Below are 14,678 nucleotides of genomic sequence, written 5' to 3'. Positions count from 1 at the left end.
CATGCAACTGAATCTATTTATATGAAATATCCAGAAATATTAAACCTATAGAGGCAGAGGATGTCTGGACTGTATGTGGTAATGAAAATTAACTGTAAATAGGCCTGAGGGATTTTTTTCAGATATGGAAATATTCTTTTTTTTTAATTTTTTTTTCAGCATAACAGTATTCCTTGTTTTTGCACCACACCCAGTGCTCCATGCAATCCGTGCCCTCTCCAATATCCACCACCTGGATCCCCCAACCTCCCACCCCTGCCGGTTCAAACCTCTCAGATTGTTTTTCAGAGTCCATAGTCTCTCATGGTTCACCTCCCCTTCCAATTTCCCTGAACTCCCTTCTCCTAACTCCCTTTGTCCTCCATGCTATTTGTTATGCTCCACAAATAAGTGAAACCGTATGATAATTGACTCTCTCTGCTTGACTTACTTCACTCAGCATAATCTCTTCCAGTCCCATCCATGTTGCTACAAAAGTTGGGTATTCATCCTTTCTGATGGAGGCATAATAGTCCATAGTGTATATGGATCACATCTTCCTTATCCATTTGTCCATTGAAGGGCATCTTGGTTCTTTCCACAATTTGGCAACCGTGGCCATTGCTGCTATAAACATTGGGGTGCAGATGGCCCTTCTTTTCACTACATCTGTATCTTTGGGGTAAATACCCAGTAGTGCAAGGGCAGGGTCATGGGGAAGCTCTATTTTTAGTTTCTTGAGGAATCTCCACACTGTTCTCCAAAGTGGCTGCACCAACTTGCATTCCCACCAAGAGTAAGAGGGTTCCCCTTTCTCCACATCCCCTCCAATCACATGTTGTTTCCTGTCTTGATAATTTTGGCCATTCTAACTGGGTTAAGGTGGTATCTCAATGTGGTTTTAATTTGAATCTCCCCGATGGCTAGTGATGATGAACATTTTTTCATGTGTCTGATAGCCATTTGTATGTCTTCATTGGAGAAGTGCCTTTTCATATCTTCTGCCCATTTTTTGATATGATTGTCTTGTTTTGTGTGTGTTGAGTTTGAGGAGTTCTTTATAGATCCTGGATATCAACCTTTTGTCTGTACTATCATTTGCAAATATCTTCTCCCATTCCGTGAGTTGCCTCTTTGTTTTGTTGACTGTTTCCTTTGCTGTGCAGAAGCTTTTGATTTTGATGAAGTCCCAAAAGTTTATTTTTGCTTTTATTTTCGCTTTTGTTTCCTTTGCCTTTGGAGACATATCAGATATGGAAATATTCTAACATTGGTTTGTGGTAATGTTTACAGAGCTTTATAAGATTCTTAAAAATAATAAGTAAAATAAATTAATTAAAACTGGTGACTGTGGTATATAAATAATAACTGAACGGAGTTATTCTTAAAAATCAGAGAGAGGAATTTATGGTCAAAATATGATATAAACTAAAATGTGATATAGTTTTTCTTATTCAGAGATTGTAAGAAAATATAATCCATTTGGGTTTTTTTTTTAAGATTTTAGTTTTTATTTGAGAGAGAGAGATAGAAAAAGAGCATGACCAGGGGGAAGAGGGAGAAGCAGACTCCTCGCTGAGCAGGGAGCCCAATGTGGGGCTCAATCCCAGGACCCTGGGATCATGACCTGAGCCAAAAGCAGATACTTAACTGACTGAGCCACCCAGGCACCCCAAAAATATAATCCATTTGATATTTCTTATTTAGGCAAATATGATTACATTTTTCTTTCTGTGGCAACATATAAATTGTGTTTCAGAATGAATCACACACACACACACACACACACACACATACATACACACACATTCAGAGTAAATATGCTTGCTATTTCTCAATTTAAAAAATCAATTTAAAAAAAATAAAAATCAATTTAAAATATGAAATTAGATAATTTAGTAGAATGTTTTTTTTCCTGATTTTGATATGGCTGTGAATTTACCTTCCTTTACCTGTGTGACACAGGTAAATGGCCCAGAGAACTCAGTTAATGTTCAGTTTAGTAACAAGTTCAGTTTCTTCATTTATAAAACTGAGATAATAATGGCTAACTTGTAGGATGTTCTGAGAGCTTAAAATAATGTATGTAAAGCTATTTTCACATAGTATGTGAGTTACTAGGAGTAACTCATTCTAAATCTGGTGGTGACTTCATGAAACTCATCTTAGATTTTATTTTGAGGCTTCTCTTTATCCCCACAGTCTATGAAAATAATTTTGGTACAGAAAAACTTTGGTACAGAAAAGCACTCAAAACAGCAAGCCTGACTATCTCCATTGGAGGAAGGACAGGTTTATCTTCGAACTTCTGGAAAGGAATAGATTACTTTCAAGGACCCACGGAGCCTGAGATACTCACACGTTTTATTGCACTTCACAAATATACTTGGAATTTGCCTGGCACACAGATTTCTCATCTCATAGTCGTCAAAGAATTTGCTGATACACATTGCAAAGTTGTAACTAGGAAGCATCACTAAGATACTATCTATGAGGGTTGTGGCATAGTGATGAAAATCAAGACCTATGATTAAAAAAATGATAGATTAGCTTTCTAATTATAAGAAAATAAGGAACTTCCCATTACAACAAACTTTCCCAAGATGACTTAACCATTCATTTTGTAAGCCAGAGAATTACCAATCTAACACATTATCATCGAGAAAACATTAGTTATTAAGTCACTAAACTTATTCACCTTGATAGCTTGTGGCTTGGATTTGTCAGTTACAGAGTTCAAGAGGAGACTTTTGCTAATGGTGTTTCCCTAGGATCTGTTTTCTTCCCTCTTTATGTGTGGGTCTGCTATTAAAATCCCCATCTCTTGGCTCTAAGTCTTTCTACTCTTCTGTGTTCCCCATCCAGGTTGCAAAACAGAAAAGCATGGGATTCTGAATCCCACTTTATTGTTGACTTCTGCATTCTGAAATTTCTTGCTAGATGAGTGAGGTATTTGAAAGAATCAATAAGATTGGTAAACCACTGGCCACACTAATCCAAAAGAAAAGAGAGAAGGCCCAAATTAATAAAATTATGAATGAAAAGGGAGAGATCACAACTAACACCAAGGAAATAGAAACAATCATCAGAAGTTATTATCAACAGTTATATGCCAATAAGTTAAGCAACCTAGATGAAATGGATGCATTCCTGGAAAACTATAAACTCCCAAAATTGAACCAGGAATAAATTGACAACCTGAATAGACCGATATCTAGTAATGAGATTGAAGCAGTGATCAAAGACCTCCCAAAACACAAGAGCCCGGGACCTGATGGATTCCCTGGGGAATTCTACTAAACTTTCAAAGAAGAAATAATACCTATTCTCCTGAAGCTGTTTCAAAAAATTGAAGCAGAAGGAAAATTTCCAGACTCTTTTTATGAAGCCAGCATTATCCTGATCCCCAAACCAGGCAAAGACCCCACCAAAAAGGAGAATTTCAGACCATTATCACTGATGAATATGGATGCTAAGATTCTCAACAAGATCCTAGCAAATAGGATCCAATAGCACATTAAAAAGATTATCCACCATGACCAGGTGGGATTCATCCTGGGTTACAAGGATGGTTCAACATTCGCAAATCAATCAATGTGACAGAACAAATCAATAAAAGAAGAGAGAAGAACCACATGGTCCTCTCAATTGATGCAGAAAAAGCATTTGACAAAATCCAGCATCCATTCATGATTAAAATGCTTCAAAGTATAGGGATAGCGGGAACATTCTTGAACTTCATAAAATCTATCTATGAAAAACCCACAGCAAATATCATCCTCAAAGGGAAAAAGCTCACAGCCTTCCTGTTGAGATCAGGAACAGGACAAGGATGCCCACTCTTACCACTCTTGTTCAACATAGTATTAGAAGTCCTAGCAACAGCAATAAAAAAAGAATGAAATCTTACCATTTGCAACAACTTGGATGGAGCTACAGAGTATTATGCTAAGTGAATAAGGCAGAGAAAGAGAAATACCATATGATTTTACTCGTGTGGAATTTAAGAAAGAATTTAAGAAATGAAACAGATGAACATGGGAGGGAAAGAGAGACGCAAACCATAAAACAGACTCTTAATTATATAGAACACACTGAGGGTTGTTGGAGGGGAGGTGGGCCGGGAGTATGGGCTAAATGGGTGATGGGTATTAAGGAGGGCACTGGTTTTTGTATGAAAGTGATTCATAACTAAATTCTACAACTGAAACAAAAAGATAGAAATGCTTGCCAATAAAAACCCCAACAATTTTTAATCCAATGTATATTGTGTTTTAAGTGAGAGGGCAATTCACAGTTTTCATTCCTTCATCCTTCTGAACATAGAAGTCTACACTGAATTTCTCATTGCCAAATCCAATAGTCTCTGTGTCACATTTCTTCTGTTTGTCCCTTCAAACCAGTACTCTACCCTTCTCCATTTCATTTTCTGTCCTGGGAAGATTATCTGTGTAAACTAGGTCAAGGGACTTCTTTGCTTCCTGGCTTCTGGTTGGTCTAGACCCATGGGAAATGCTGGCTGGGAAGAGGGATGTTTCACTACTATGCCACTTTGTGAAAAAATTTCAAGCTGTGCATTTATGGTCTCTGCACTTTATGCAAGCTATACTTCAGTAAAAGGTAAAAATAAATATTATTGAAGAGCTCTGTGTTGATTGTCTTCTATAAGGTGAAGATGATGGTAACGTACGTTGCAATGGAATTTGCTTTCCTTGGTATCAGTGGGAATAATGGGATCCTAGAAAGGAGAAGACTGGTGGGAGAACTTAACTATTAGAAAGAAGATAGGAAACAGTACCACAACAAACAACAAGGATAGAATGGTAATCAGATTTTTTTTTTCAACTATGGGAATGGAATTGATTTTCTAAGCTCAGTATCTCTTGCAGACAAATTTTATTTTTTAAAAAGATTTTATTTTATTTTTAGGAGGATGCAAGATGGTAGAAGTCTAGGGGACCTCATTTCATCTTAGCGGGATAATTATCAAACCATTCTGAACACCCATGAATTCAGCCTGAGATATATGAAAATATACCTGGAACTCTATGAGTAGAAAAGTGTTTGCTTTTTGCAAGGTAGGAGGTGCAGATACATGAATCTGAGGGGAGATATTGCAAGATAAATGGAGGGGGGAGTGACCCTCCATAAGTTGGCTACCAGAAAGTGATACAGCCCCAGAGGGCAAAATCAGAACCCTTAGAAAACTGCTCTAGTGAGAGACATCCCTGCCTGAAGGGGGCTCAGGAGATGAAAAGGGCAGAATTTTAGGTAGGTCCATGTGGTCTCAGGATTCCAGGAGTGACAGAACTAACAGGGGAGCCTGAGCCAATAGAGTGCTCAAGCAGTGGAACTGGGAGACTGGTTATGGTCAGTGAGCCCAGGAGGGAGGGGTCTCAGCTTTGGTCGCCATATACCACAAGCCAGACCTATTGGGTGACTGCTTTCTGCCTGAGGACCCTGAAATGGACTGGAATGTGCAGACCATCTGCCATCTCATGGCGGAGGGGAGCCGCAAATGGGTGGACCCATGACCAGGCAACAGCTCTCAGGGCAGTGGCCCAGGAAAGGACAGTAGGGTGACACTCAGCCATCCCCTGGGAGAAGATCTAACAATTGTAAATATTTGTGCCCTCAACATGGGAGCAGGCAACTATATAAACCAATTAATAACCAAAGTAAAGAAACACATTAATAATAATACATTAATAGTAGGGGACCTCATTATCACACTCAGAACAACTGACAGATCTTCTAAGCAGATCAACAAAGAAACAAGCACTTTGAATGACGCACTAACCCAGGTGGATTTCAGAGATATATACAAACATTCCATCCTAAAACAACAGAATATTCACTCTTTTTGGGTGCACATGGAACTTTCTCCGGAATAGATCACATACTGGGTCACAAACCAGGTTTTAACTGATATCAAAAGAATGGGATTATTACCTGAATATTTTCAGACCACAATTCTTTGAAACTGGAGCTCAAACACAAGAGGAAATTTGGAAAGAACTCAAATACATAAAGGCTAAAGAGCATCATACTAAAGAATTAATGGGTCAACCAGGAAATTAAAGAAGAATTTTAAAAATTCATGAAAACTAATGAGAATGAAAATACATCTGTTCAAAACCTTTTGGATACAGCAAAGGCAGTCCTAAGAAGGAAATACATTGCTATACAAGCCTCTGAAAAAATTAGAAAAATCCCAAATACACAAGCTAACTTTATACCTAAAGGATCTGGAGAAAGAACAACAAATAAGACCTAAACCAAACAGGAGAAAAGGAATAATAAAGTTTAGAGCAGAAATCAATGAAATAGAAACCAGAAGAACAGAATAGATAAACAAAACTAGAAGGTGGTTCTTTCAAAGAATTAATAAGATCAATAAACCTGTAGCCAAACTTATCCAAAAGAAAAGAGAAAGGACTCAAATTAATAAAATCATAAATGAAAAGGGAGGGATCATGACCAACATCAAAGAAATGCCAACAATTTTAAGAACATATTATGAGCAACTATATGCCAAAAAATTAGGCAATCTGGAAGAAATGGATGCATTTCTAGAAATTTATAAACTGCCAACTGAAACTGGAAGAAATAGAGAATCTGAACAGACCAATAACCAGCAAGGAAATTGAATCAGTAATCAAAAACCTCCCAAAAAACAAGAGTTCAGTGCCAGATTGCTTCCCAGGGAAATTCTACCATTTAAAGAATAAATAATACCTATTCTACTGAAGCTGTTTCAAAAAATAGAAATGGATTTTCTATTCAAAAAAAAAATAGAAAACTTCCAAACTCTTTCTATGAGGCCAGCATTACCTTGATCCCAAACCAGAAAAAGACCCCATCCAAAAGGAGAATTACACACCAATAACCGTGATGAACATGGATGCCAAAATTCTCACCAAGAGCCAATAGGATCTGACACTACATTATAAGGATTTTTTTTAAGTTAAGAAAAATAATAAAAAGATTATTCACCATGACCAAGTGGCATTTATTCCTGGGATGCAAAGGTGGTGCAACATTTGCAAATCAATCGACATGCTGGAGCACATTAATAAAAGAAAAGACAAGAACCATATGATCTTCTCAATTGATGCAGAAAAAGCATTTGACAAAATACACCATCCTTTCTTGATTAAAACTCTTCAAAGTCTAGAGATAGAGGGAACATACCTCAATATCATAAAAACTGTCTATGAAAAGCCCACAGTGAATATCATTCTCAATGGGAAAAAACTGAGAGCTTTTCTCTTAAGGTCAGAAACATGACAGGGATGCCCACTCTCACTACTGCTGTTCAACATAGTATCAGAAATCCTAGCTTCAGCAACCAGACGAAAAAAAGAAATAAAAGGCATTCAAATTGGCAAAGAGGAAGTAAAACTCATTCTTCACAGATGACATGATACTCCATGTGGAAAACCCAAAAGACACCACTAAATTTTTGTAGAACACAAACAGCAACTCAGCAAGGTGGCAGGATACAAAATCAATGCACAGAAATCAGCTGCATTTCTATGCACTAACAATGTAACTGCAGAAAGGGAAATTAAGGAATCAACTCCTTTTATAATAGCACCAAAGTCTATAAGATACCTAGGAATAAACCTAACCAAAGAGGTAAAGGATCTATACTCTAAAAACTACAGAACACTTATGAAAGAAATTGAGGAAGACACAAAAAGATGGAAAAACATTCCATGTTCATGAATTGGAAGAATAAACATTGTGAAAAAGTCTATGCTTCCTAGAGCAACCTACACTTTCAATGCCATCCCTATCAAAATACCATTGACATTTTTCACAGAGCTGGAACAAACAATCCTAAAATTTGTAGGGAAACAGAAAAAGACCCTGAATTGCCAAGGGAATGTTGAAAAGAAAACCAAAACTAGGGGCATCACAATCCCTAACTTCAAGCTTATTACAAAGTTGTGATGTGATAGCCATGTATTGGCACAAAAACAGACACATAATCAATGGAACAGAACAGAGAGCCCAGAAATGGACCCTCAACTCTATGATCAACTAATCCTTGACAAAGCAGGAAAGACTATCTGATGGAAAAAAGACAGTCTCTTCAATAAATGGTGCTGGGGGAAATTAGACAGCTATATACAGAAGAATGAAGCTGGACTATTTTCTTACACCATAAACAGAGATAAACTCTAAATGAATGAAAGACCTCAATGTGAGACAGGAATCTATCAGAATCCTAGAGGAAGACACAGGCAGCAATGTCTTCTAACTTGGCTGCAGCAACTTCTTTCAAGACTCACCTCCAAAGACAAATGAAGCAAAAACAAAACTGAACTATTTGGACCTCATCAAGATAAAAACTTCTGCACAACAAGGAAACAGTGAACAAAGCTAAAAGGCAACCCATGAATGGGAGAAGATATTTGCAAACAACATTGCAGATAAAGGGCTTGTATCCAAAATCTATAAAGAACTTCTCAAACTCAACACCCAAAAAACAAATAATCCAGTCAAGGAATAGGCAGAAGATATGAACAGACATTTCTCCAAAGACATACAAATGGCAACAGACACATGAAAAAATGCTCCACATCACTTGTCATCAGGGAAATACAAATCAAATCCACAATGAGATATCACCTTACATCAGTTAGAATGGCTAAAATTAATAACACAGAGAACAGCAAATGTTGGTGAGGATGTGGCAAAAGAGGGAATGCAATCCAGTACAGCCACACTAGAGAACAGTATGGAGGTTCCTCCAGAAGTTAAAAATAGAGTTTATGACCCACCAATTGTACTCCTGGGTATTTATCCCATAGATACAGATTTAGTGAAATGAAGGGGCACCTGCATCCTAATGTTCATAGCAGCAATGTCCACAATAGATAAAAGTGTGGAAGGAGCCAAGATGTCCTTCAACGGATGAATGGATAAAGAAGATGTGGCTTATATATACAATGGAATATTACTCAGCCAACAGAAAGGATGAATACCTACCATTTACTTCGACATGGATGGAACTGGAGGGTATTGTGCTAAGTGAAATAAGTCAATCAGAGAATGACAATTATCATGTGGTTTTACTTATATGTGGAATATAAGAAATTGGGCAGAGGACCAAATGGAAAGGGAGGAAAAACTGAATGGGAAGAAATCAGAGAGGGAGAAAAACCAGAGAGACTCTCAACTCTGGAAAACACATTGAGGGTTTGTGGAAGGGGAGGTAGGTGGACAACCTGCTAGGAGAAATAGACTTCAGTTCCACCTGGTGTCAGGGAAAATTTCAAGTTGATCTTGGTGCAAGAGTCCAAAGGTTTAAGTTACTAGTAGAGGAAACATTTAGAAATGAAATTCATGCAAGACAGAATGGGTAAAAGATTTTTTTTAATAGGGCAGACTACTGGTAGAATCTATAGGTTATAAAAGTGATTGACAGTAGTACTTTTCAGAGAATGAGCTCAAGTCTTCCCCATATGGAATACTACTACTCTTTGGAGAGCTGTGCAAAAGAATAAAAAAGCTATTTCTGGTTCATTCACTAAATTTCATTTTGTGGAAGGCCAAGGTATAAAATTAGGGAATGAGTCTGGAAGCCTCTTTTGGTGGGGTTCTGCCACTTAAGGCAGGGTTGAATGGATGAATACAGTTCAAAATTCCTGTTTACAAGAAATTAGAATCTTCTAAAAACAAACAAATCCTATTTCTGATAATCTCCAGTGGAGTCTGCCTTTCTTTAAATTTCATAATCAGAGAAGGAATATGGGAAATTCCTCTCAGGCCTTAAAGGAATAAACTGGTTTAATGATGACTACATTCCTTGCATAATTTATTATTTCCTTCTGAAGAAAATTCTCCTTAGGAGGATAAAGATTTTGTGCTTCATTAAATTAGGGAAGAGTCATACCAGAAAATCTTCCACTCTCATCTCCACACCTTGCTCCAAAGTACTAATTATGATAAAAACTAAAGAAACATTTTCTAAGTGGAGGGAGGGGTGGGTGGGATCAGCATACTCGCAACCTCTTTCTCTTTTCTTTCTTTCATGAGGCTAGAGTGATATTGAGTCCAGATCCCTTAAAGACTTAAATTATCTCTTTTTCTTCCTTCCTTTCTCTTCCCCATTTCTTCTCTCCCTCTTTCTCTCATTCAAACTCTATCTCTCATATACCCAAATTTCCAAAAGCACAGATTTTTAGATTCCTGGAAAGTAAGTGTTTAGCAATTAATATTTTTATCCTCAAGCTCTTTCATCCTGATTTATTTAATGCATTTCTTGAAGAAAGGGAAAATTTTGTGAAGTCCTTACCATATTGTTGTCTTATGACATAAATGCTGATACTGAAAATAGTTGAAAAGTAGTTAAAGAGGGTGAGCTTGATGTAGGCAGCAGTACTACTAGAAAACAGGAAGCTTCCAAGATACATGAGAGGTACAACAGACCAACCATACAGCATAAAGATCATCATTGTGTCCAGAAAGTTGTAATTTGCAACAAATGCATCCAATCCGCAGTATTTGAACACTCCCTGAGACACAGAGTGCAGAGTTAAGTGCAAGGTGAAGGACAGTGTGCAATAAGTCAAGCCAGAAAACCTAGAAAAAACAGCAAGCCCTGCCTTCATTAGAAGATAAAACTATTCATTACTTCAATCACTTAACCCATTAAAAAAAGAAAAGCCTTAGCTTATGAGCCTGAAGTAAACTATTTCTTCCCCAGCACCTCTTTTACATAAAGAAACTTTATCTGTTTTTTAAAAAAGACTATATGAGAGAGAGTACACATGAGCAAGAGTGGGGGTGCGGAGGGGCAGAGGGAGAGGGAGAAGCAGGTTCCCCACTGAGCAGGGAGCTGGAGTCAGGGCTCCATCCCAAGATCCAGAGACCATGATCTGAGCTGAAGGCAGATCAGCTTAACTGATGGGCTACCCAGGTGCCCCAGAAATTTACCTCTTTTATTCATGTGTTCACCCCCTTGAAACTATATAGCTTTCTCTCTCCCTCACCTTCAAATATGCATCAAAACAAAAGAAGTTGCAAAGTTCACCAATGAGCAAAATCATTACATTAAACGAGGTTATACCATCCTTGCTTGCTCTTTATAGCATATCCTCAGGATCTAAAATTGGATCTCTGAGTAAAAACTATCTCTGTTTTGAAGACCCAGCCAGGGGTTTTGGGACAGGCTGGGACATGCTGAACAGTTACATGGGAAGATAATTCAAGAGAGACTTTTCAGAGAAATGTGTTTTCTCCAGTTAAAAAAAATATGAAGGAGAACATTTCCATAATGAGGTTTCCACAATATATTCTCTGGCATAATAAGCCAAAGTAGTTTCAAATTTCTTTACAAGTTTTATTTTAGGATACAAATTATTGAATAGGAATTTCCTAGGTTGACAAAGGACAATAAGCCTTCATGCAACATCAGTAACACTCACCAGTAGTAAGCAGCAGAGAATGCAGAAGCAGATGAGATCCCACAGAAAAGCAGAGAGCCAATACGTAAGTACAGATACCCCACTCACAAACTGGATGTGTTTTGCTCTAGTGGTTCTCTCCATCACTGTCTGAAGGCCAAAGTTACCAACCACAACAGCCATGCCAAAAGCCAAACATACTACTATTTGTAATCCATTTGTAGGTCTACAGAGGATGAAATAAATGAAAGAAATTATGAAATATAAGTAGAAAATGATGATTTAATATCTATTTTTAAATGCATATGGCCAGACAGCAAGGGATATATTAAGGATCAATTACAGTAAAAGGAAAGTCTTACATACATTATGATATGACCATGAAGTGGGAGAGGTTGAGGCTTGTTGGAGGCACTGATGGAAGCATTGAGGCCAGAAAGTGACATAAAAAGAACGTTGTCTAACACTGCCAAGGATGTTGCAGCTGAATGGTATGCCTCATTATTGAACAAAATAGTAAGTATCATTTTGTTTTTTTCAACCTCAATGGAAAGTGCAATAATGGAGAAGTCACGAAACTCTTTGTTTTCCATTATATGTTTTGTTACCTTACCTAGGATAAAGGAAGAAATTGATCAGTAAGTCAACATGTAATAAATCACCTACTACTTAAGTTGGAGAGGAAAAAAAATATTTTTCCTTGTATCTCTCCCCTTTCTAGCTGCCCACAATGGTTATTTCAAATCTTTGTTTCTCCTCAAGAATTCCACTCCATCACTAATCCGTATAATAATCTCACCACATAGACTATAACTTGAAAAACAGTAAATTACTAAGAATGTCTTGTTCTATTCTTGTCTAAAACAGACATGGAGATGTTTGACATTACACATTTGTCAATACTCATAGAATGTCAAAGCACAAAAAATTTTAATGTAAACTGTGGACTTTCAGTTAATAAAAGTATCAATGTTGTTTCATTCATTTAAAGAAATGTACTACACTCATGTCAGTTGTTATTAATAGGGGAAACTGGAGGGTTGGGATATGGAAACTTTCTGTATTATCCGTTCAACATTTTTGTTAATCTAAACCTATTCTAGATAGTGTCTACTAATTCTAAAAACCTGGAAACACTATTTCAGGGAGAGATTTATGATGACTTATGTTCAAAATGTAGCATACATATGTATTTTGTTGGAGACACTGTTTACTATTAAAGTGAATCTAATTTTGAATAAAAAATGCATCTTGACTTCTATAGTTATAGTACTACCAATTGGTTTAATAAATTTGTTTGTACAGGGAAAAAATAAAACAAACATGGCTTATTCTTTTCTCAAAGTTATTTTGGTTACTCTAGGTCATTTGCATTTTCATACACATTTTAGAATTGGCTTGCCATTTCTGCAAAAAGTCTTTTGGTATTTTGATTAAAGGGAGACAAACCATAAGAGACTCTTAATCTCACAAAACAAACTGAAAGTTGCTGAGGGGTGGGGGGGTTAAGGAGAGGCTGGCTGGGTTATGGACATTGGGGAGGGTATGTGCTATGGTGAGTGCTATGAAATGTGTAAGCCTGATGACTCACAGACCTCTACCCCTGGGGCAACTAATACATTATATGTTAATAAAAATAAAAAGAAAAAATTGCACTGAATCTATAGTTTATCACTTTGGAGAGAGTAATTCTAATTTTTTCTGTGTTTTCATTGCCTTAACCACAAATTGTGGCGTTTTTTGTATATTTTATGTATAAATCACAAAGTTGAATTCTGACTATTTTTTTTAAAGATTTTATTTATTTATTTGTCAGAGAGAGAGCCAAGTGAGAGCGAGCACAGGCAGGCAGAGTGGCAGGCTGAGGCAGAGGGAGAATCAGGCTCCCTGCTGAGCAAGGAGCCTGATGTGGGACTCGATCCCAGGACTCTGGGATCATGAACTGAGCCGAAGGCAGCTGCTTAACCAACTGAACCACCCAGGCATTCTGAATTCTGACTATTTTTAAGACAAAAGTCTGTTAAACTTTATTGTAAAGAATATTGCTATCCTAGTAATATTCAGTCTTATTCTTTAAAAAAAAGATTTTATTAATTTATTTGAGATTGAGAGAGAAAGAGAGAATGAGTGGGGATGGAGGGGCAGAGGGAGAAGAGGCAGAGGGAGAAGGAAAAGCAGGCCTGACAAGGGGCCTGATCACAGAACCCTGAGATCATGGCCTAAGCTGAAGGCAGATGCTTCACCAACTGAGCCACCCAGGAGCCTCCAGTCTTATTCTTTTTAGTGCTATTATGAGTTGTGGTAATTTGTGTTTTCCCCTATAGGATTGTGTCCACTTTACCTAAGCTGGATTTTAAAAATTCCAGTTTGAAAAGTTCTGCCTTTTTATTGGAGTGTTTGCTCCATTTACATTAAACATAATTACTGTATGCTAGGATTTATATCTGCCATTTTGCTATTTTCTTTCCTTTGCACTTTTTTTCTTTTAATTATGTTCAATTAGCCAAAATATTGCTACATATCTTATACCTCTTTTTTTGTTATTTCCCTACTATTGCTATTTAATGTCAAACCTATTTTGTACTGTACCAGTTAAGGGCCTTTGTTGTTGTTTTACTGGTTTTTTTTTTTTGGTTTTTTTTTTTTACTATTTTAAATTTTATGTTTTACTGTTTTTTTAAAGTTTATTTTCCCAGTGGTTGCTCTGGGGACTACAAAATAAATCCTAATTTTATTAGCTCAGATAGACACCAATGTACTTCTGATAGTGTACAAAAATTTTGCTCCACATATTTCCCTTCCCTCTTCCCCCCTTTGTGCTATTATCATAAGTTATACTTTTATACATTATAAGCCCATTAACACATTTTTTAACTATTTTATGTAATTGTCTTTTAAGTTAGAAAAAAGGAGTTAATATATATGTTTATACATTTTTCATATTTATGTAACTATCCTTGCCAGAGCTCTTATTTCTTTGTATAGGTTGAAGTTACTGTCTAGTGTCCTTTTATTTCAGTATGAAGAAATCCCTTTAATATTTCTTATAAGGAAGGTCTAATGGTGATGAATTCACCTGGTCTTTGTTTATCTGGGAATGTCCATATTTCTTCATTTTGAGGGAGAAATGTGCTGGGTATAATATTCTTGGCTGACAATTCTTTTTTTTTCTTTTTTGTTGAAATCTATATATTTCTCTCTTTTTTTAAAGAAAGATTTATTTATTTGAGAGAGAGCGAATGAGAGAGACTATGAGAAGGGGAAGGTCAGTAGGAGAAG

General features: G+C 36.8%; 1 protein-coding gene across 1 annotated transcript in view; it reads right to left on the bottom strand.

Moving 5' to 3' along the window:
• Positions 1 to 14,678, bottom strand: part of LOC125090549 (phospholipid-transporting ATPase ABCA3-like) — a 196,657-nt gene that overhangs the window by 41,635 nt on the left and 140,344 nt on the right. Inside the window, exons 20-23 of the mRNA XM_047713324.1 lie at positions 11,766 to 12,012; positions 11,421 to 11,625; positions 10,289 to 10,508; positions 2,339 to 2,503 (exon numbers count right to left, since the gene is read on the bottom strand). Of these exons, the coding sequence (XP_047569280.1) occupies positions 2,339 to 2,503; positions 10,289 to 10,508; positions 11,421 to 11,625; positions 11,766 to 12,012 (837 nt within the window). The remainder of the gene's footprint in view (positions 1 to 2,338; positions 2,504 to 10,288; positions 10,509 to 11,420; positions 11,626 to 11,765; positions 12,013 to 14,678) is intronic.

Source organism: Lutra lutra, chromosome 18, assembly GCF_902655055.1.
Source record: "Lutra lutra chromosome 18, mLutLut1.2, whole genome shotgun sequence".
In the NCBI taxonomy this organism is placed as follows: Eukaryota; Metazoa; Chordata; class Mammalia; order Carnivora; family Mustelidae; genus Lutra; species Lutra lutra.
This window is presented reverse-complemented; position numbering and strand designations above follow the sequence as displayed.